Genomic DNA, 23,126 nt, shown 5'->3' on the forward strand with positions numbered 1-23,126 from the left:
ACTGTACAAATACATGCAAATTTAAAAACATGTTCCTAAATGATCAAAGGATTAAAGAATAAATTAAAGAGAAAATAAAAAAATTTTTTGAAACAGATGAAAATCAAAACAACATACTAAAAGCTATTGGATACAGCAAAAGCAATGCTAAGAAGGAAGTTTACAGCAATAAGTACCCATGTCAAAAAAGCAGAAAGGTTTAAAATAAACTAATGATGCACCTCAAAGAACTAGAAAAGTAAGAATAAACCAAACCCAAACTTACTAGAAGAAGATAAATAATAAAGATCAAAGCAGAACTAAATGAAATAGAGGTGGAAAAAAAATACAAAGGATCAATATGAAAAGATGGGTTTTTAAAAACATAAACAAAACCAAGAAACCACTTGCTAGATTAAGCAATAACAACAACAAAATTGAGAAAACCCAAATCAAAAAAATCAGAAATGAAAAAGGACACATTACAACTGATACCACAGAAATACATAAGATTATCAAAAATTATTATAAATAACTATACACTAACAAACTGTAAAACACAGAGAAAATCCACAAATTCCTAGCCACATACATCCTACCAAGATTGAATCAAGAAAAAATATTTAGAGGCCAACATCCCTAATGAACACAGATGCAAAGATACTCAAAAAATACCAAATCCAGCAGCATATTAAAAAAAATAATAAACCATGATCAAGTGAGATTTATCCCAGGGATGCAAGGATGGCTCAACATATGCAAGTCAATAAATGTGATATATCATATGAGCAACATGAAGAACAAAAATCATATTATCATGTCAACAGATGCAGAAAAAGCATTTGATAAAAGCTCAACATCCCTTCACAATAAAAACTCTCAACAAACTAAGCACGAAAGGAACATACCCAGATATAAAAAAGGCCATATACGACAAACCCACAGTTAATATCATACTGTTACAGGAGTTAAAAAGAAATTATTTAGGTAGTTAGTAAGGGTAAAAGAGTCCTCAGTGGAATTTCCTTTTAATAAAAAGCAGCCCCAAAATCATTTCTTTTCTAACAAAAAGCAGCCTGAAAAATCACGCTGCAAGCATAGATAAGCAAGCTGGAATGCTGGAAGCTGTGCCAACAGAAAAGGAATACCTGGAAGCCAGGTATATTCAACATGGAGATTTTCTCTTCCCTTTCATCGCCATGTGTGCAGGCGTCCTACACTGGCCAGGAAAAGACCCCATCTGTATAATAAAAGATTAGGGTGGGATGGCCAGCCTATTACCGCTGGTACACCTGGTCCAACCAATCCTCTGGGCCCTATGTAAATCAGACACCACCTCCAAAAGCCCCTCTATAAAATCAACCACAGCCAGGCACAGTGGCTTACGCCTGTAATCCCAGCACTTTGGGAGGCCAAGGCAGGTGGATCACCTGAGGTCAGGAGGTGAGACTAGCCTGGCCAACATGGCGAAACCTCATCTCTACTAAAAATACAAAAATTAGCTGGGTGTGGTGGTGCACACCTGTAGTCCCAGTTACTCAGGAGGCTGAGACAGGAGAATCACTTGAACCTGGGAGGCAGATGTTGCAGTGAGCCGAGATTGCGTCACTGCACTCCAGCCTGGGCGACAGAGTCAGATTCTAAAAAAAAAAAACGACCGCATCCGGCCTCAAAGGGGGAGATCCATTCAGAACCCCACTCTCTCTGCACAGGGGAGCTTTTCTCTTCTTTACTTTGCCTATTAAACTTTTGCTCTTAAACCCACTCATTGTGTGTCCACGTCTTCGATTTCCTTAGCATGAGACAACAAACCTCGGCTATTTCCCCAGACAAACGATGCTACTTCAATACCAAATGGAGAAAAACTGAAAGCTTTTTCTCTAAGAACTGGAGGAAGACAAAGATGTCCACTTTCCCCACCTAATCAATATACTACTTCAAGTCCTAGCCAGAGAAATTAGGCAAGAGAAAGAAAGAAAAGGCATCCAAACTGGAAAAGAGGAAGTCAAATTGCCACTCTTTGCTGATGATATAATCTTATATGTAGAAAACCTGTAGACTCCGCCAAAAAACTCTTAAATCTAATAAACGAATTCAGTAAAGTTGCAGGTTACAAAACCAACATACAAAAATCTGTAGCATTTCTATACACAAATAATGAACTAGCTGAGAAAGAAATCAAGAAGGCAATACAATAGCTACAAAAAAATAAAATACCTAGAAATATATTTAACCAAGCACATGGACAATCTCTATAGGAAAACTACAAAACACAGAAGAAAGAAATTGAAGGGGACACAAACAAATGGAAAGGCATCTCATGTACATGGATTGGGAGAATTAATATTGTTAAAATGACCATACTACCCAAAGCAACCTACAGTCAATGCAAACTACCATAGTCATTTTTCACATAATTAGAAAAAACAATTCTAAAATTCATATGGAACCAAAAAAGAGGCCAATAGCCAAAGAAATCCTGAGCAAGAAGAATAAGGCTGAAGGTATCACACCACTGGACTTCAAAATATATTACAAGGCTAGAATAACCAAAACAGCATGGTACTGGTACAAAACCAGACACATAGATCAATGAAACATAATAGTGAAAGAATAAATCTGCATATTTATACTCACTGATTTCAAAGACACCAAGAACATACATCGGAGAAAGCACAGTCTCTTCAATAAATTGTGCTGGGAATACTGGATATTCACACGCAGAAGAATGAAACTACACCCCTTATCTCTCACCATATACAAAAATAAACTCAAAATGGATTAAAGACTTAAACCCTAAGACCCAAAATTATCAAACTACTAGAAGAAAACATAGGCAAAATGCTTCGAGACACTGATCTAGGCACAGATTCTTTGGCTAAGACCTCAAAAGCACAGGCAACAAAAATAAAAATAGACAAATTAGACTATAATCAACTAAAAAGCTTCTGCACAGCAAAGGAAACAATCCACAAAGTGAACAGAAAACCTGCAGGATGGGAGAAAATATTTGAAAACTATGTTACTGACAGGGACCTAAAATCCAGGATATACAAGGAGATCAAACAACTGAACAGTAAACAAATAATCCTATTTAAAAGCGGGCAAAGGTCATGAAGTCATTTCTCAAAAGAAGACTTACAAATGGCCAACAAGTACATGAAAAATAGTTTAACATCACCAATCACCAGGGAATTTGCCAATCGAAAACCACAATGAGATATCATCTTAGTTAAAATGGTTATTATTAAAAAGACTAAAAATAACAGATGCTGGCAAGGATTCAGAGAAAAGGGAACTCTTAATACAGTGTTGGTAGGGATGTAAATTAGTACAGCCACTATGGTAAACAGTATGGAAACTTCTCAAAAAACTTAGAACTATCATATGATCCAGCAATCCCACTACTAGGTATTTATCCAAAGGAGACAAAGTCACTATAACAGAGAGATACCTGTACTCACATATTTATTGCAGCACTATTCACAATAGCAAAGATATGGAATCAACCTAAGTGTCCCTCAACAGACAAAAGGATAATGAAAATATAGTGTATATACATAATGGAATGCTAGTCACCCACAAAAAAAAAAAAAAGAATGAAATCATGTCATTTGTAGCAACATGGATGGAATTGGAGATCATTATGTTAAGTGAAATAAGCCAGCCACAAAAAGACAAATATCGTAAGTTCTCACTCACATGTGGGAGTTAAAAGAGTTGATCTCATGGAGGTATAGAATAGAATGATGGATACCAGAGGCTGGACAGGGTGTCTGTGCGGGTAGGGGAGAAGGACAGACATTGGCTAATGGATACAAACATATAGTTAGAAGATACAAATTATAGTATTCAATGGCAGTGTAGGGTAACTATAGTTGGCAACAATGTACTGTATATTTCTAAGTAGTTAGAAAACAGCACTTGAAATGCTCTCAACACAGAAATGATAAATACTCAAAAGTGAAGAATACCCCAAATACCCTGACTTCATCATTACACATTCAATGTGGATAACAAATACTCACATATACCCCATAAATACGAAAATATTATGTATCAATAAACAATAAGTAAAAGGTAAAGTAAGCAAAAAATAATCTCACTCCAGGATTTTAGACTTTTTGATGCAGTTTTGGCTCATACCCTTAATTTATATTTAATCTATACTACCATGAAAAAAGCATTTATTTTACTGTTAAAGTGGTGCATGTTTAAAGAGCCAACTATATTTATTTTCTTTTTGCAGTTTTCAACTGAACACATTAAATAAATATTGCTAACTTTGAACTATACCAAATGCAGGTTGCTGATATAATTTTGGATATTTTAAAGAAGTCTAATAACCAGAAAAAAAAAAAAACGCACTCTAACAGTATCTCTAAAGTGGTACTTCAGTTCGTTTTCTTACATGTGAGTCACAGAAACTAATTTGGCTAGCTTAAGGGAAAATGGGACTGTATTGAAAAAATATGTAGAAATTCAGAGAGTTTTTCAAAGAGAAAAATCAAACTTAGAATAGACAGGTACCTGGGTTTTTTCATCCCAGCAAGACTATGCTACATTAGCAAAAGGCAATTTCTCAAAAGAAACTGGATTGTTAATAAGAAGGGGAAGATATGCTGGGAATAAAGATTTTAAGAGCAAGAGGGGTAAATGTAGCTTATTGTAATCATTCCAGAAATAGTCTTATGATTTAGTGTGTACTGAATCTGAAGTTCTCCAATAAAAGTCAAAACAAGATTTCAATGCAAGAGTTCTCTCTTCTAACATCATTTTAAAAATTTGATTTTGTTACAGTATCCAAAGTATTCTACACATGTTCTAGACCCATAAAAATCAATCTCCAAAGGCCAGGTATTAACTTTTGTCTATTTTAAATATCTACAACTATTCTGACAATCTGTTAATTTTATAAGACAATGAATTGTGTGAGTGGTAATCATTATACTAGATCTGTTCCAAGAATACTTGGCTCTTACAGTTTTGGTCAATGATGCTATTGTAGCATGGAAACAAATTGCCCTCTTGTTTAAAGATCAATGGTTTCCAATTTACTCTTTTTGGGCTGCAGAAGGCTTAAAACAAAGTTTTACAAGGAATCTCAATATGTAAAATATTGCAAAGTGATGACACTATGGTTGAGGCAGAAAAGGAAGAGTCACTTATCTTCCATCCTACCCCAACCCATCTCCTTATATAACCCTTGCAGCACACATTTTGAAAACTCCTGGTATTATCAAAATATGTATGCTTAGAAAAGACTAACTTCAAAAATTTTAAAGACCAATTTTTTGAATAATCGTAACTGTCAAAATCATATTTCAAAAACATCTAAAATAATAAATTATAAAATAATGAAAGCATGTATGTCAAAATTTCTTCTAGGTTACAAAAGTTAAACTGCCCATTTTATTAGACTGGTGCATGTATAATGCTCACAGAATATGTAACTAGTTGCCTAATATATAAATATTATTCACAAATTCAATTTTTTTATTAATAAAAGGTACTGAATCTCATTGCAAACAGAAGATCTTACTAAATCAAACTATTACAAAATGTCTACTTACTAAAAAGGAAACTGCTACTGTAATATCAGCCAGTCAACCATATACAGCAGACACTATTTCAATTCACTTTGATCAGGTTATCATCCCAAGACTCAGACAAGGGCAAATAATCTCTTTGTATAAATAATGAAATTTATAACCAGATAGTTAATTGACTTTCCCAAGATAACTTTAATTGTGAATAGAGAAGAGTTCCTCCATAAATAGAAATAACATTAAGAAACACTCATTCTAAGAATTTTCATGGCCCGGGCACGGTGGCTCACACCTGTAATCCCAGCACTTTGGGCAGCTGAGGCGGGCGGACCACGAGATCAGGAGTTTGAGACCAGCCTGGCCAACATAGTGAAACCCCGTCTCTACTAAAAATACAAAAAATTGGCTGGGTGCAGTGGCTCACGACTGTAATCCCAGCACTTTGGGAGGCTAAGGCAGGCGGATCACGAGGTCAGGAGATGGAAACCATCCTGGCTAACACGATGAAACCCCGTCTCTACTAAAAAATACAAAAAATTAGACAGGCGTGGTGGTAGGCGCCTGTAGTCCCAGCTACTCGAGGGGCTGAGGCAGGAGAATAGCCTAAACCCAGGAGGCGGAGCTTGCAGTGGGCCGAGATCGCGCCACTGCACTCCAGCCTGGGCGACAGAGTGAGACTCCATCTCAAAAAAAAAAAAAACAAAAAAAAAAATCAGCCGGGCTTGGTGGCGGGTGCCTGTAATCCCAGCTACTTGGGAGGCTAAGGCAGGAGAATCGCTTGAAACTGGGAGGCGGAGGTTGCAGTGAGCCGAGACAATGCCACTGCACTCCAGCCCAGGTGGCAGTGCAAGGCTCTGTCTCAAAAAAAAAAAAAAAAATTCTCATATTATGGGCTGAATGCTTATGACCCTTCAAAATTTATATGTTGAAACCCTAACTCCCAAAGTGATAGTATTAGTAGGTGGGGCTCTGGACAGGTAATTAGATTTAGATAAGGTTATCAGGGTAGGTTCCTCATGGTGAGATCAGTGCCTTACAAAGAGAGACCAGAGAGCTTGTTCACTCTCTCCAGCTCTCACATGTTCGCACTCTTGTGCGCATTCTCTCTCCCTCTCTCTCTCTCTGGCTCTCTCTTGCTCTCGCTCTCTCCTCCTCCCCTTCTCTCTGCCATATAAGGATAGAACAAAAAGGCAGTCATCTTGTTCTATCTTTACGTGGCAGAGTGAGAGGGCCAGGAAGATGGCCCTCACCATGATGGCACCCTGGTATTGGACTTCCGGTCTCCAGAACTGTGAGAAATAAATGCCTATTGTTTAAGCAACCTAATCTGTGGTATTTTTTTATAGCAGCCTGAGCTAAGACATTATGCTTTGAAGAAAATTGATAAACCATGTTAAGAGTATGGACAGGGCAATACACACTATTAAAAAAAATCCCAAGAAAGATTTAAGACCTTGGTTCTGATCAGCTGAAAATGACAAATGTAGAATTAGCTATATTGAGAGCAGGATTTGTTCATTTTACATTGTCCTACACAGTCAGAGGCAACAAAATCTTATGAAGTCAGAGGCAACAAAATAAGTGGTTATAAATAGTTCAACATAAGGCAAGCTTATCTAAGAAGGGAATTTATATGCCTAGCACAGAATACTCTGAATTTTGTTGTGACCTACAGTTCAGTCTTTGGTTCTATTCTCTCTCTCTATGCTAACTTTCCTGGTAATCTCATCCAATTTCATCAATGGTTTCCAATTTAATATTTAAGCCAACTACCTCCAAATTTATATCTACAGTACAGATCTCTCTCCATCAATTTCCAGACCCATATATCCAACTGCCTCCTCACTATCTCCTTTTGGATATCTCAAAGACATCTCTAACTTGGCATACCATAACCAAATATTCTTCCTAAAATCTTCCTCATATTAGTTGATGACAACTCTGTCTTTCCATTTGCTCAAACCAAAAACCTTAGTCATCTTTGACTCTTCTTTCCCTCACCCCCCACATCTAGATCATCAGCAAATCCTATTAATCCTGCATTAAAATCACATTCAGTATTCAAGCAATTGTCACCACCTCCATCGCTACCAACCTGTCCAAGCTACCATCATCATCATCTTTCACCTAGATTATAGCAGTAGCCTCTGAACTGGTACACTGCTACTACAGTCTATTCTCAGGTGGAAACCAATAGGAGCTTTATAAAACTAAGCCATATAATATTAATCTTCTGCTCAAAATCCTTCAATGACTCCCTCATTTCACTTAGGGTAAGAGTCAAAATCCTTACAATGGTCTACAAAGCTGAGAATATTTAGCTGATATAGCTCCATCCTTCATGGATCTCCATCCCCTCCAGCAACCCTTAATTCCACATCCCAACCATCTCCCTTGTTGTGTAACTTAGAGAAGTTACACATATCTGACTAATCTCCCCATCAGTAATTCAATTCCAGCCACAATGGCCTTTCTACTGGTCCTCATGCACACCTGGCTTGCTCTTGCCTTAGGGTCTTTGAACTGACAGGTCTCTGCCTAGAATGTTCTTCCCCTAGATATCTATATGGTTTAAGTCTCTCGCTGGAAGTCTTTTCTCACATGTCATCTTCTCAATAAAACCTAAGCATACCATCATATTTTAAATGTAACCCCCAGATCTTTCTATTCCTCTTTTTCTGTTCTACTTTAATTTTCCGTTGTACTTATCACCTTCTAACATACTATATAATGTATATTTATTATTTAGGGTCTGTCTCTCCTAGCTTGAATGTAAGTTCCACAAGGATCTTTGTCTTCTTTGTTCCATGATGTATCCCAAGGACCTAGAGCAGTGCCTAGCACTTAACAGAAGTTCAAAAAAAAAAAAAAAAACTGTTACATTAATAAATGAAAAAGATAAATAAATGAATTCATGAAAAAGGGCTGTCATATATACATGTTAATGCTGCTTTTATTTTTAAACAGTCAACTTTCTTAGTAGGTTAAGAGTAAAAATTTAATTTTACTAGCTCTCACAAAAAAGTCAGATCTGCTGTTTTTGCTAAGTGGGAAGAATTTAACGGAATTAAATGCATTACCTGTCACTTCTACCTCCTCAAAGTTAAAAGAGAAGAAATAGATTGACCGTGTTCATTATTATTATATTTCTAAAGGAAAATGTAAGCTACTTTGTGAATTTCTTCAAGGCAACTATAATCTCATGTGTATACTATCCTAAAATAACTAAATATGTCCTTATATGTTATATGACTAACCCAGATAAAATACTTCAGATAAAATATTCATGAGTTTGAGTTGAAAGATTTTACATTTTTCCAAGTCAAACAGAACTACCAAGTTTTTACAACTTGAATGCCAGAGTTTAAGTGCGTTTTCTGGTAGTCAATACTGCCACCCAATGGTAAATGTTAAAATCTAAAACCAAAGGATTGAAACAAAGTAAGACCAAGATTCCAAGAACCAATGCTTGATAAAATAACATTTTAAATGTTCAGATTCAATTGCTTCTCTCAATGTTCAGAAGTAATTATACAGGAAGTAAATAACATAGTTTATTAGAGTAATAATTTTATAAAACATCTCTAATTGAATGTCTACATATCACTATACTAGTAAACTAATACATTTCTAATTCATTCATTCAATAACAACAACACATTCAAGTGGCTAGTACCTGCCATGCACTATATTAGGTTCTGGAAATCCAAAGATGATCAAAACATAATCATTCTTAACTTCTTGGAGTTTATATTCCACTGGGAAAGATAATCAACGAATCATACAAGCACATAATTATAAACTGTGATAAATGATACAAATTTAAAAGATAGGGTCCTATGACAGCATATTACAGGGGGATTTGACCTGGACTTAGAATATGAATGGGGTAAGGGTTTTCTAGGAAGAACTTTGGGATTAAGAAAGGTCTTGAGATAGTGAGGGACAAAGAGCATCTGAGAAACTGGAGTAAGTTACAATAAAGTGTGACTTTAAATAAAGATCAGAGGCACTATGCAACAAAACTATTAAATTACATGATTTACATTTCCAGATACTGTATTTCAATCAATAATTTAAGAGTTTAAAACAGCCAACTTCAATCCTTAGATGAGAACTGTACCTGAATTGAATTAAAAAGGAATACTAAAAACATAAAAATGTCCTGAAGACATTTAAAAGAATCAAGCAATAGGATTGAGCAGGACATTCTGGAATAGAAAAGGAACAGGAACAATTTGATAATTGTTAAGCAACTGTCTTATATATAAATGATGGTGACCTGTTTTTCACTGTTCTCTGTAGAATAGGGAAAAAAAATCTGTTGTAATACATTAAGAAAAAATTGTATGCTGAAGCCTGCTGGTTTGTCTCTTAACCTGTCTACTCCTACATCTAGTCCACATTGCAAAGTTTCTCTGAGTAGACATGAGAGAACAAATTAGCCCATTCCTTGTTAATTATGGTAACAATCTATACTTAAAAATATATTATTTGAATTTTTTATTTGTTTGGGAATCTCAATCATTTGAATCTCCTTTCCTATGTTTGGGAGAATCCTTTATTGTGTGAAGTTTGTTCAGAAAGAGAACCTCTTTCACTACATATAACAGAAAAGTTAAATTCCCTATTTCGTATCTCTAGGCAGCCACGGTATGGACAAGACCTAGGTTTAGCCAAGCAGATACTATTAAGCAGGACTCAGTCTTAATAAGTGATGCAAAGATGTAAAGACAATTTACAGTTCTTTCTCTCCATTCCTGTAGCATGCAGTACCTACTGTAAGGGTGCCAGTGGTAGTAACCCAGGATCCTGTGGCAATGACAAGAATATCCTACTCAAACTTTCCTTTGGCTTCATCTTTGCTGTAGGCTAGGCTTTCTTTGTATCTGGCCTCTTTCCAACAATAGTTTATCCAGTCTTCTCATTTCTCCTGTGAGCTACTCAATATCCTTTTGTATTATTCAGAGAACAGGTTGAGAGAAGAAAAATAAGTTGCTGAAATAAGGTAAAAGCTTATTTCTCTCTAATGAACATTCTAGAGATGAATGGGCCAGTGCTACTTATTATAGTTGTTGCCATTTATCAGCCATAGGAAAATATCTGAATGATCTAATATTTGCATACAGATTTTCTGCTCACATCCTACCAATCTAAACTTAGTAACTGATATGGTTTGGTTGTGTCCTCACCCAAATCTCATCTTGAATTCCCACGTTATGGAAGGGACCCAGTAGGAGGTAACTGAAACATAGGGGTAGGTCTTTCCTGTGCTCTTCTCGTGATAGCAAGTAAGTCTCACAAGAGCTGAGACTCTTTTCTCTTGTCTGCCGCCATGTGAGAGACACCTTCCACCTTCCACCTTCCACCTTCCACCATGATTGTGAGGACTCCGCAACCATGTGGAACTGTAAGTCCATTAAATCTCTTTGTTTTGTATATTGCTTGGTCTCAGGTATGTCTTTACCAGCAGTGTGAAAACAGACTAATACAGTAAACTGGTACCAGTAGAGTGGAGCACGGCTGAAAAGATACCCAAAAATGTAGAAGTGACTTTGGAACTGGGTACCAGGCAGAGGTTGGAACGCTTTGAAGGGCTCAGAAGAAGACAGAAAAATGTGGGAAAGTGTGGACTCCCTAGAGACTTGTTGAATGACTTTGACAAAAATGCTGATAATGATATGGACAATGAATCCAGGCTGAGGTGGTCTCAGATGGAGATGAGGAGGAACTTGTTGGGAAATGGAACAAAGGTGACTCTTGTTTTGTTTTAGCACAGAGATTGGTGGCATTTTGCCCCTGCCCTAGAGATTTGTGGAACTTTGAACTTGAGAGAGATGATTTAGGGTATCTGGTGGAAGAAATTTCTAAGCAGCAAAGCATTCAAGATGTGACTTGGATGCTGTTAAAGGCATTCAGTTTTAAAAGGGACACACAGCACAAAAGTTTGGAAAATGTGCAGCCTGAAAATGCCATAGAAAAGAAAATCCCATTTTATAAGGAGAAAGCTGGCTGCAGAAATTTGCATAAGTAATGAGGAGCTGAATGTTAATCACCAAGACAATGGGGAAAATGTCTCCAGGGCATATCAGTGGTCTTCACGGCAGCCCCTCCCATTACAGGCCCAGAGGCCTACGAGGAAAAGATGGCTTCATAGGTCAGGCCCAGGACCCCCTTGCTCTGTGCAGCCTAGGGACTTGGTACCCTGCATTCCAGCCACTCCAGCCATGGCTAAAAAGGGCCAAGGTACAGTTCTGGATGTTGCTTCAGAGGGTGAAAGCCCCAGGCCTTGGCAGCTTCCACGTGGTGTTGAGCCTTCAGGTACATGCAAGTCAAAAATTGAGGTTTGGGAACCTCCACATAGATTTCGGAGGATGTATGAAAATGCCTGGATGCCCAGGCAGAAGTCTGCTGCAGGGGCAGGGCCCTCATGGAGAACCTCTGCTAGGGCAGTGCAGAAGGGAAACATAGGTTTGGACCCCCACACAGAGTCCCTACTGGGGCACCACCTAGTGGAGCTGTGAGAAGAGGGCCACTGTCCTCGAGACCCCAGAATGGTAGATCCACCAACAGCTTGCACCATGTGCCTGGAAAAGCCACAGACACTCAATGCCAGACCCTGAAAGCAAGTGGGAGGCGGGACTAAACCCTGCAATGCCCAAGACCATGGGAGTCCACCTCTTGCATCAGCGTGACCCACATGTGAGACCTGGAGTCAAAGGAGATCATTTTGGAGCTTTAAGGTTTGACTGCCCTGCTGGATTTCAGACTTGCATGGGACCTGTAGCCCTTTGCTTTGCCAATTTCTCCCATTTGGAATGGCTGTATTTACCCAATGGCTGTACCCCGATTGTTATCTAGGAAGTAACTAACTTGCTTTTGATTTTACAGGCTCATAGGCAGAAGGGACTTGCCTTGTCTCAGATGAGACTTAGGACTTTAGAGTTAATGCTGAAATGAGTTACGACTTCGGGGGACTGCTGGGAAGGCATCATTGGTTTTGAAATGTGAGGACATGAGATGTGGGAGGGGCCAGGGCGGACTGATATGGTTTGGCTGTGTCCCCACCCAAATCTCATCTTGAATTCCCATGTGTTGTGGGAGGGACCCAGTAGGAGGTAACTGAATCATGGGGGCAGGTCTTTCCCATGCTATTCTCATGATAGCGAATAAGTCTCACAAGATCTGATGGTTTTAAAAGGGGGGAGCTTCCCTGTACAAGCTCTCTTATCTTGTCTGCTGCCATGTGAGACATGCCTTCCACCTTCTGCCATGATTGTGAGGCCTCCCCAGCCATGTGGAATTGTAAGTCCATTAAATCTCTTTCTTTTGTAAATTGCCCAGTCTTGGGTATGTCTTTATCAACAGCATAAAACAGACTAATACAGTAACATAGCCATACCAGCTGCAAGGCAGCATGAGAAATTTGGTATGTAGATGGAAGGCCATGTGCTGAACTAAACGAGAATTCTATTACTAAAATGAATGGAAGAATGAATGCCGGGAGACAGCAGTCTCTGTCTCTGCATACTTTCCAATAACTGACTTTTCTGCTCCAGTAAGCCAGATTGTTTCTGTTGCTTTCAACCAAAGACCTCCCAACATTCAGAGTTTTTTTTTGAGATGGATTTTCATTCTTGTTGCCCAGGCTGAAGTGCAATGGCACGATCTTGGCTCACAACCTCCACCTCCTGGGTTCAAGTGATTCTCCTTGCCTCAGCCTCCTCAGATTTTTTAAAAGTTATATAAAACAGAGAAACATGCAGCTACTCGGAAAGGAATTGGTGGGAGGAACATCACACTTTGGAATCTACTTTGAAAATTACTGTTCTATTGTATTCTTTCCACGTGAACATGAATTCAATTTGTTATATCTTGCCTTTCATGTCTTATAAAAGTTGCTCTTCTATCCCAATGTTTGGAAGCCATTTTAAGAGATCAGTGCTTTTCAAAGTTGCTTTTTTCCCTCAGGTGACTTATTAAAATTTAAACAAATTTTACAGAAGCAACCAAGATGTCCTTCAGTAGGTGAATGGATAAACAAACTGTGGTACATCCACACAACGGAACATTATTCGGTGCCGAAAAGGAATTAGCTATCAAGCCATAAAAAGACATGGAGGAAACTTAAACATACCTTGTCAAGTCAAAAAGGGCAATCATAAAAAGCTACATACTGTATGATTACAACTATATGATATTTGGGAAAAGGCAAAATTGTGGAGACAGCAAAAACAGCAGTGGTTGGCAGGGGTAGGGAGAGGAAAGAATGAATAGGCAGAGCATAGGGGGTTTTTAGGCTAAACAAACCATTCTGTTGATACTATAATGGTGGATACATGTAATGATACATTTGTCCAAACCCACAGAATGTCCAACACTAACAGTGAACCCTAATGTAAACTATGACTTTGGTTGATAACGATTTCTCAGTGTGAGCTCATGAACTGTAAGGAATATACACTCTGGTGGGAGATACTGATAATGAGAGAAGCTGTATATGCACTGGGGCAGGAGGTAAATGGGAATTCTTTGTACCTTCTGCTCAATTTTCCTGTGAACCTCAAACTACTCTTAAAAATGAAGTCTATTTTTTTTATTTTACTGTCATAGAAGCAGATGAGCCTACACAGGTCCCTATACTTTTAGTCATATATTTAATATGTATATATCATTATCTTTGACAACTATACATTATGACAAAATTAAATATTATACAACAAACTTGTGTGCCCTTGAGTAGTCCCAGCTACTCTAAAGGCCAAGGTGGGAGGATCACTGGAGCCCAGGAGTTTGAGACCAGCCTGAGCAACATAGAAAGACCTCATCTCTACAAAAAAAAAAAAATGTAATTAGCTGGGAATGGTAGTGTGCAACCTGTGGTGCCAGCTACTCAGGAGGTTGAGGTGGGAGGATCATTTCAGCATGGAAGGTCAATGCTGCAAAGAGCTGTGATCATGCCACTGCACTCTAGCCTGAGCCACAGAGTGAGATCCTAACTCCAAGAAAAAGAAAAACCAAAGAAAAAAATGACACACAAAGACCAGGTAGGTTAAGCAAAAGAGAAATGTTAGGAAGGAACTCAAGACTTCACATAGTTTGAAGTCAGGTAGTGTGATGCCTCCAGCTTTGTTCTTTTAGCTTAGGATTGACTTGGCAATGTGGGCTCTTTTTTGGTTCCATATGAACTTTAAAGTAGTTTTTTCCAATTCTGTGAAGAAAGTCATTGGTAGCTTGATGGGGATGGCCTTGAATCTATAAATTACCTTGGGCAGTATGGCCATTTTCACAATATTGATTCTTCCTGTTCATGAGCATGGAATGTTCTTCCATGTTTGTGTCCTCTTTTATTTCGTTGAGCAGTGGTTTGTAGTTCTCCTTGAAGAGGTCCTTCACATCCCTTGTAAGTTGGATTCCTAGGTATTTTATTCTCTTTGAAGCAATTGTGAATGGGAGTTCACTCATGATTTGGCTCTCTGTTTGAATGTTATTGGTGTATAAGAATGCTTGTGATTTTTGCACTTTGATTTCGTATCCTGAGATTTTGCTGAAGTTGCTTATCAGCTTAGGAGATTTTGGGCTGAGATGATGGGGTTTTCTAAATATACAATCATGTCATCTGCAAACAAGGACAATTTCACTTCCTCTTTTCCTAATTGAATACCCTCTATTTCTTTCTCCTGCCTGATTGCCCTGGCCAGAACTTCCAACACTATGTTGAATAGGAGTGGTGAGAGAGGGCATCCCTGTCTTGTGCCAGTTTTCAAAGGGAATGCTTCCAGTTTTTGCCCATTCAGTATGATATTGGCTGTGGGTTTGTCAAAAATAGCTCTTATTATTTTGAGATACGTCCCATCAATACCTAATTTATTGAGAGTTTTTAGCACAAAGGGCTGTTGAATTTTGTCGAAGGCCTTTTCTGCATCTATTGAGATAATCATGTGGTTTTTGTCTTTGGTTCTGTTTATATGCTGGATTACGTTTATTGATTTGCATATGTTGAACCAGCCTTGCATCCCAGGGATGAAGCCCACTTGATCATGGTGGATAAGCTTTTTGATGTGCTGCTGGATTCGGTTTGCCAGTATTTTATTGAGGATTTTTGCATTGATGTTCATCAGGGATATTGGTCTAAAATTCTCTTTTTTTGTTGTGTCTCTGCCAGGTTTTGGTATCAGGATGATGCTGGCCTCATAAAATGAGTTAGGGAGGATTCCTTCTTTTTCTATTGATTGAAATAGTTTCAGAAGGAATGGTGCCAGCTCCTCCTTGTACCTCTGGTAGAATTCTACTGTGAATCCGTCTGATCCTGGACATTTTTTGGTTGGTAGGCTATTAATTATTGCCTCAGTTTCAGAGCCTGTTATTGGTCTATTCAGAGATTCAACTTCTTCCTGGTTTAGTCTTGGGAGGGTGTATGTGTCCAGGAATTATCCATTTCTTCTAGATTTTCTAGTTCATTTGCGTAGAGGTGTTTATAGTATTCTCTGATGGTAGTGTGTATCTCTGTGGGATCGGTGGTGATATCCCCTTTATCATTTTTTATTGCATCTATTTGATTCTTCTCTCTTTTCTTCTTTATTAGTCTTGCTAGCAGTCTATGAATTTTGTTGATCTTTTCAAAAAACCAGCTCCTGGATTCATTGATATTTTGAAGGGTTTTTGTGTCTTTATCTCCTTCAGTTCTGCTCTGATCTTAGATATTTCTTGCCTTCTGCTAGCTTTTGAATGTGTTTGCTCTTGCTTCTCTAGTTCTTTTAATTGTGATGTTAGAGTGTCTATTTTAGATCTTTCCTGCTTTCTCTTGTGGGCATTTAGTGCTATAAATTTCCCTCTACACACTGCTTTAAATATGTCCCAGAGATTCTGGTATGTTGTGTCTTTGTTCTCATTGGTTTCAAAGAACATCTTTATTTCGGCCTTCATTTCATTATGTACCCAGTAGTCATTCAGGAGGAGGTTGTTCAGTTTCCATGTAGTTGAGCGGTTTTGAGTGAGTTTCTTAATCCTGAGTTCTAGTTTGATTGCACTGTGGTCTGAGAGACAGCTTGTTATAATTTCTGTTCTTTCACATTTGCTGAGGAGAGCTTTACTTCCAACTATGTGGTCAATTTTGGAGTAAGTGTGATGTGGTGCTGAGAAGAATGTATATTCTGTCGATTTGGGGTGGAGAGTTCTGTAGATGTCTATTAGGTCTGCTTGGTGCAGAGCTGAGTTCAATTCCTGGATATCCTTGTTAACCTTCTATCTCGTTGATCTGTCTAATGTTGACAGTGAGGTGTTTAAGTCTCCCATTATTATTGTGTGGTAGTCTAAGTCTTTTTGTGGGCCTCTAAGGACTTGCTTTATGTATCTGGGTGCTCCTGTATTGGGTGCATATAAATTTAGGATAGTTAGCTCTTCTTGTTGAATTGATCCCTTTACCATTATGTCATGGCCTTCTTTGTCTCTTTGATCTTTCTTGGCTTAAAGTCTGTTTTATCAGAGACTAGGATTGCAACCCAAGCCTTTTTTTGTTTTCCATTTGCTACCTGACTTCAAACTATACTACAAGGCTATAGTAACCTATATAGCATGGTACTAGTACCAACACAGAGACATAGACCAATGGAACAGAACAGAGCCCTCAAAAATAATACCACACATCTACAACCATCTGATCTTTGACAAACCTGACAAAAACAAGAAATGGGGAAAGGATTCCCTATTTAATAAATGGTGCTGGGAAAACTGGCTAGCCATATGTAGAAAGCTGAAACTGGATCCCTTCCTTACACCTTATACAAAAATTAATTCAAGATGGATTAAAGACTTAAATGTTGGACCTAAAACCATAAAAACCCTAGAAGAAAACCTAGGCAATACCATTCAGGACACAGGAATGGGCAAGGACTTCATGTCTAAAACACCAAAAGCAATGGCAACAAAAGCCAAAATTGACAAATGGGATCTAATTAAACTAAAGAACTTCTGCACAGCCAAAGAAACTACCATCAGAGTGAACAGGCAACCTACAGAATGGGAGAAAATTTTTGCAATCTACTCATCTGCCAAAGAACTCAAACAAATTCACAAGAAAAAAACAAACAACCCCATCAAAAAATGGGCAAAGGATATGAACAGACACTTCTCAAAAGAAGACATTTAGGCAGCCAACAGACACATGAAAAATGTTCATCATCACTAGCCATCAGAGAAATGCAAATCAAAACCACAATGAGATACCATCTCACACCAGTTAGAATGGCGATCATTAAAAAGTCAGGAAACAACAGGTGCTGGAGAGGATGTGGAGAAATGGGAACACTTTTACACTGTTGGTGGGACTGTAAACTAGTTCAACCATTGTGGAAGACAGTGTGGCGATTCCTCAAGGATCTAGAACTAGAAATACCATTTGACCCAGCCATCTCATTACTGGGTATATACCCAAAGGATTATAAATCATGCTGCTATAAAGACACATGCACACGTATGTTTATTGTGACACTATTCACAATAGCAAAGACTTAGAACCAATCCAAATGTCCATCAATGATAGACTGGGTTAAGAAAATGTGGCACATATACACCATGGAATACTATACAGCCATAAAAAATGATGAGTTCATGTCCTTTGTAGGGACATGGATGAAGCTGGAAACCATCATTCTCAGCAAACTATCACAAGGACAAAAAACCAAACACCACATGTTCTCACTCATAGGTGGGAATTGAACAATGAGAACACTTGGACACAGGAAGGGGAACATTACACACCAGGGCCTGTTGTGGGGTGCGGGGAGAGGGGAGGGATAGAATTAGGAGATATACCTAATGTAAATGACGAGTTAATGGGTTCAGCACACCAACATGGCACACGTATACATATGTAACAAACCTGCACATTGTGCACATGTGCCCTAGAACTTAAAGTATAATAAAAATAAATAAATAAATAAATAAATAAATAAATAAAGGACTTAATATAAAGCTTGGTTTTTCCTCTGTGTTATCTTAATAAAACCCAAGTTTCTAGAGGGTAACACTCATTTTTAAAAAATATACATTAGGCATAGAGCCAAACAGAATAAGTAAAGTCACGCAACAACAAAGGATAAAATATAATGGAGGTAACAACAATCTGTTACTCTAACCTAAATAACCCAGTTCTAAATAACACCTTGTATAAAACTACCAGATTTTGAACCTCATAAAGATTGCCTTGGCAGTCCGCATTTTCAAATGTCTCTCATTCTTTGATCATTCCCCATTTGTCCTAGAAGCAAATCTATCTCTTCTTCTTACCTCACTGATTCCTTTCCATTCTATATATATCTGAAATAAAAACATCATTTTCCCCTAAATGATTTTGCTCACAATCCTACCTGCTTTGGAGCTATGCTTCCTTAAATACAGAATCAGGATCAGGTTTGAGGCACAAAGTAACCAGTCTGCACATAATTTGTCTTGAAAACACCAGATTATCTCATTTACAAGCCCTCCTTCAAACATATCAATTCAGAAATCATTTCCTTAATTATTAAGAAAATGGTATAAAATTGTCTTATTTCTGCATTTTATAATTTACAAAGCACTTTCACACTGTTCTCCATATAAAATATATGTAGTTATAAATATATGTGTATATATGCATACACACACACATACACACACACAGACAAGTATTTCTTAGACTACTGATTTTGTAACTTTGCTTTAAAAGTGAACATACCCAGTATTTGCTTCCCCATTCCCATTTGCTTATAGACATATTAGATTCAGGAATTCTTATGATTTGGGACATTACTGATAAGAATAATAGGATATGAAAAGGCCAAAAAAAAAGGCCAGAAAAAAATTCTTAATACTTTGAATCAGATCTATATTACAAGACTCACAGAAAATAAAACATTTCAAAGAAGAACTAATGAAAGTAAGTAAAAAACAGAAAAGGGGACAGAGTTGTTCACAGAGAATATTATACAAATGTATTCCTCATTTGCTTTTAAGACTGCTGAAATGAGATGGAGACTAATAGTAATTGAAGACCAGTTTGAAAAATACTGTGTGTATGAGATATATTTCTATTTCTCAGGCCTTAAATATAATATGGATACACCACTGTCTCTATAGAAAAGACAGTTATTTTAGTTTCATGACAGAAATGAAAATAAAATTACATCTCAAGGCACTTTTGGGGGGAAGAAAAGTCACAAATAATTAAAAGAGTCACTTAAAATACATGTCCCTATAATTATAGAACATTTAGAAATTTGTATCTGTCATAATTGCAATTGGTAACCAAATTCGATTTAATAAGAAATCATAGATCTTTTGTGCAGTTGACAGACCTAATACTTTTTAATGAGCTAACTAACATGAGTTTAAGACAGGCATAATTTACACAAAGCCTAAAATAATTCCTCTAAGTAAGTACTCAACATACCCAACAACACTTTTTTGAAAAGGTCATCTCAGGAATAATGAATACAACTACATGAAGAGTATGTTCTCTTTGGTTTTTAACTTGGGAACTATTGCTACTATTTATTACACTGTATTATAGTAACACATAATCAAGTACTTCAGGTTATGTAATTATTGAGTTAAATTTCCCTATTTCAACAGGATTAATATGTTGGTACAAAGGAAGCTCTTCATATGTAAATGTAACTAGCAAAAAGTAAGCTCTAGGTGGGTAGGTGTATGTATAACTAATCATATCTCTTAATTTCATAATGACAATTTTTATTATTTTATATACAGATAAATAAGCCAACATTCTTCACTGTAGTCTAAACTTAATCTTTGATGATAGATATTTATAAAAATTACTTAGAAATTCTTTCCTAGGAATCTGACTTCTGCAATAGGCAGCTAAAATACTTTTAAAAATAGTCTAGTTCTTTTTAAAATAGCCACAAGATGTCAGCCTTTCCTAAGAAATAAGTTTCACATACTGCAGTCCCTTTGAACATTTATTTTTGTAATATACTATTTATACTACCCTTATAAATCAAATTTGAATGCACCACATTAAATTCAGTGAAGTCACCAAATTTGGGGAGATTCAACAACAAATTACAGAAGACCATAATGATCACACACCTAACAATTCAGTTTCATATATAACTTCATTTAACCTTCAAAGTAGTATGGAGACAAAATCTTTGACAATTAATTCTATTTGTGACAAAAAAATTATTAAGAAGTTGATTATTAATCTGAACATTCTAAAAATAAAAGTAAATACATGAGGCTTGAGTGTGCAAACTCTAACGAAACAAATGTGTGGAATTTGTATTAATCTATTACATATATGAGTCAATGTTTCAAAAGCCATCACACCACATGTGCTTACCTTGCCAACTATCATTGCAGACACATAATTTTTCTCCTGTCAGGTCACAGTAACCATGATCTGGACTGCCGCAATTGGCTTTACAGTAAGGAATATCACAAGCTTCACCCTTCCAGTATTTATCACATTCACAATATACTTGACTTGGAACAGAGACACTAGTTGTACACCTCCCATGCCCAGAGCAATTGTTAGGACAAGAATTGATTCTGTAAAATATAATTCATATATATTCAAATTCAAGGTAATTGAAAAAGAATTTTGGTTGATACATCATAAACTTTATAATTTTTATACTGTGTCCTATGTGCTTATAAATGTAACAGAATTTCACAATGTAGTTTTAATTCCTTACCCTGTACCCTCTTACTCTTATGAAATTGTTAGTATTTATTTGCAGTTGGTCTTAGTTTATTCAACAGATTTACTTTGATACCAAGACTCCAAATGTCTAACGACTACATGCTCAACATCTGCAGGATCAGTACAGTTCCAAGCAAAATGTTTGTAAAGACTTAAGTACTCAAATGTTTTGATTGTATATTTTACAGAAAAAAATTAAATTCATGAAAATTCAAACTATATGAGAAGTCAAGATAACTTGGTTGTATAATATTTAAAGAGCATGCTATCACCCATACACTCTTATGGAAGAAAAGGGATGTTTATCATATTTAGTTTTAAGACTTTTTTTTTTTTTTTTGAGACAGAGTCTCGCTCTGTCGCCCAGGCTGGAATGCAGTGGTGCAATCTCGGCTCACTGCAAGCTCCGCCTCCCGGGTTCACGCCATTCTCCTGCCTCAGCCTCCCAAGTAGCTAGGAATACAGGCGCCCGCCACCATGCCTGGCTAATTTTTTGTATTTTTAGTAGAGACAGGGTTTCACAGTGTTAGCCAAGATGGTCTCGATCTCCTGACCTCGTGATCCGCCCGCCTCGGCCTCTCAAAGTGCTGGGATTACAGGCATGAGCCACCGTGTGATTATATTCTACTATATATTTGTTCTCCCTTGCATACATACTTGGATACATTGTAGGATAAATAAATTCCATAATAAATTGCTGATTCAAGGATATTTAGAATATTTCTGGTGAAAAATTCTCTGGTTAAAAATTTCTACATTCTGAAGAAAAGAAAAAAATAATATATAGACTTCCTCTCTAGCCATTCCTGTGAAAGCATCTGAAAGCAGCTCTCATTACTTCACCCTCAGTCTTCTAGATATAAAAATGTATATAAAGTATCAGGCATATAATAGATTTTCAATGAATATTACTTTTCTTATTTTAGAGGAGATAGTGGTATAGCCACTTAACTCTTAAGCCACAATTTCCTCATGTGTCAATGGGAAATATACCCACTTGACAGAATTGAAGGTAATTAAATGACATAATGTATGTATAGCATTCCGTACAGTCTCTGCAATACAGACTACAAAAACTTAGCTCCCATAATCCTCTTCAAATTACAAGTGATATACCTTACAGCACTGAAAGGCAGTTCACAACTCCCTGCAGTCTCACCACATCTGTTGCTACCAGTAAAGCTACACTAGTATTTGTTTACTTAATCACTTGCCAAAAAACAATTGTAAATTTCATAATTAATTTTCAACCAAACTTATAGGCTTAGATCACATTTTGTGGCATATTATTAAGATTTTATGTACCTAAGAAAGGATCCTGCCTACTAATTTGAAATTTAACACAGTAGCCTGCTTCTAAGTATATAAGACATTAACAAAAATAAACAAAAAAACTCTTTTACATTAAATTACAAGAATCATTAAAAGATGGAATTTTTAAAAAAATACTTACGAATAGAAAATGTTGAAACCAGTTAGATTATATGCAGCATCACTAAAAAAATGTAACAGTGCATAGCCAGATGTAGTAACAACTTCAGGCACGGTTTCATTGCCCCTTATTTCAGGGACTATCAAACCACTAAAAGAGAACAAAACTGAATATTGTATGTATAGATACACGTAAGACTGTTAAGCACATAAAATTTACTCAGAAATATTCTTACCAGGATCAGTAATGCTTGTACGTCAGAATGGGCAACTAAAAGGAGAATAAATCTAAAAGAAGTTCCTATCCATTTCTCACTAAATTAGTTCTACTACTGCTGCCAATACACTAAAATCTACTCTCATGCCACTGTACCCCATTCTTTTCTTATCACTATTTGTAAGGCAATGTCTCATTTCTCCTTTTTGTCCTGCTATCCATCCTACTACAGGGTAGTCTTCCA

The 23,126-nt window shown here is 37.0% G+C and overlaps 1 protein-coding gene across 10 annotated transcripts in view; it reads right to left on the reverse strand.

The window, feature by feature from the left end:
- The window catches only part of ATRNL1 (attractin like 1), an 853,525-nt gene that overhangs the window by 795,843 nt on the left and 34,556 nt on the right, over positions 1-23,126 (reverse strand). For all 10 annotated transcript variants that reach the window (XR_004028677.1, XM_030806602.1, XM_030806597.1 and 7 more), the window contains exons 4-5: positions 22,688-22,816; positions 20,872-21,080 (exon numbers count right to left, since the gene is read on the reverse strand). Coding sequence is in view for 9 of the 10 variants with exons in the window: in XM_030806602.1 (XP_030662462.1) it covers positions 20,872-21,080; positions 22,688-22,816 (338 nt within the window). In the remaining variant the exon portion in view is untranslated. The remainder of the gene's footprint in view (positions 1-20,871; positions 21,081-22,687; positions 22,817-23,126) is intronic.

This window comes from Nomascus leucogenys, chromosome 3, assembly GCF_006542625.1.
Source record: "Nomascus leucogenys isolate Asia chromosome 3, Asia_NLE_v1, whole genome shotgun sequence".
In the NCBI taxonomy this organism is placed as follows: Eukaryota; Metazoa; Chordata; class Mammalia; order Primates; family Hylobatidae; genus Nomascus; species Nomascus leucogenys.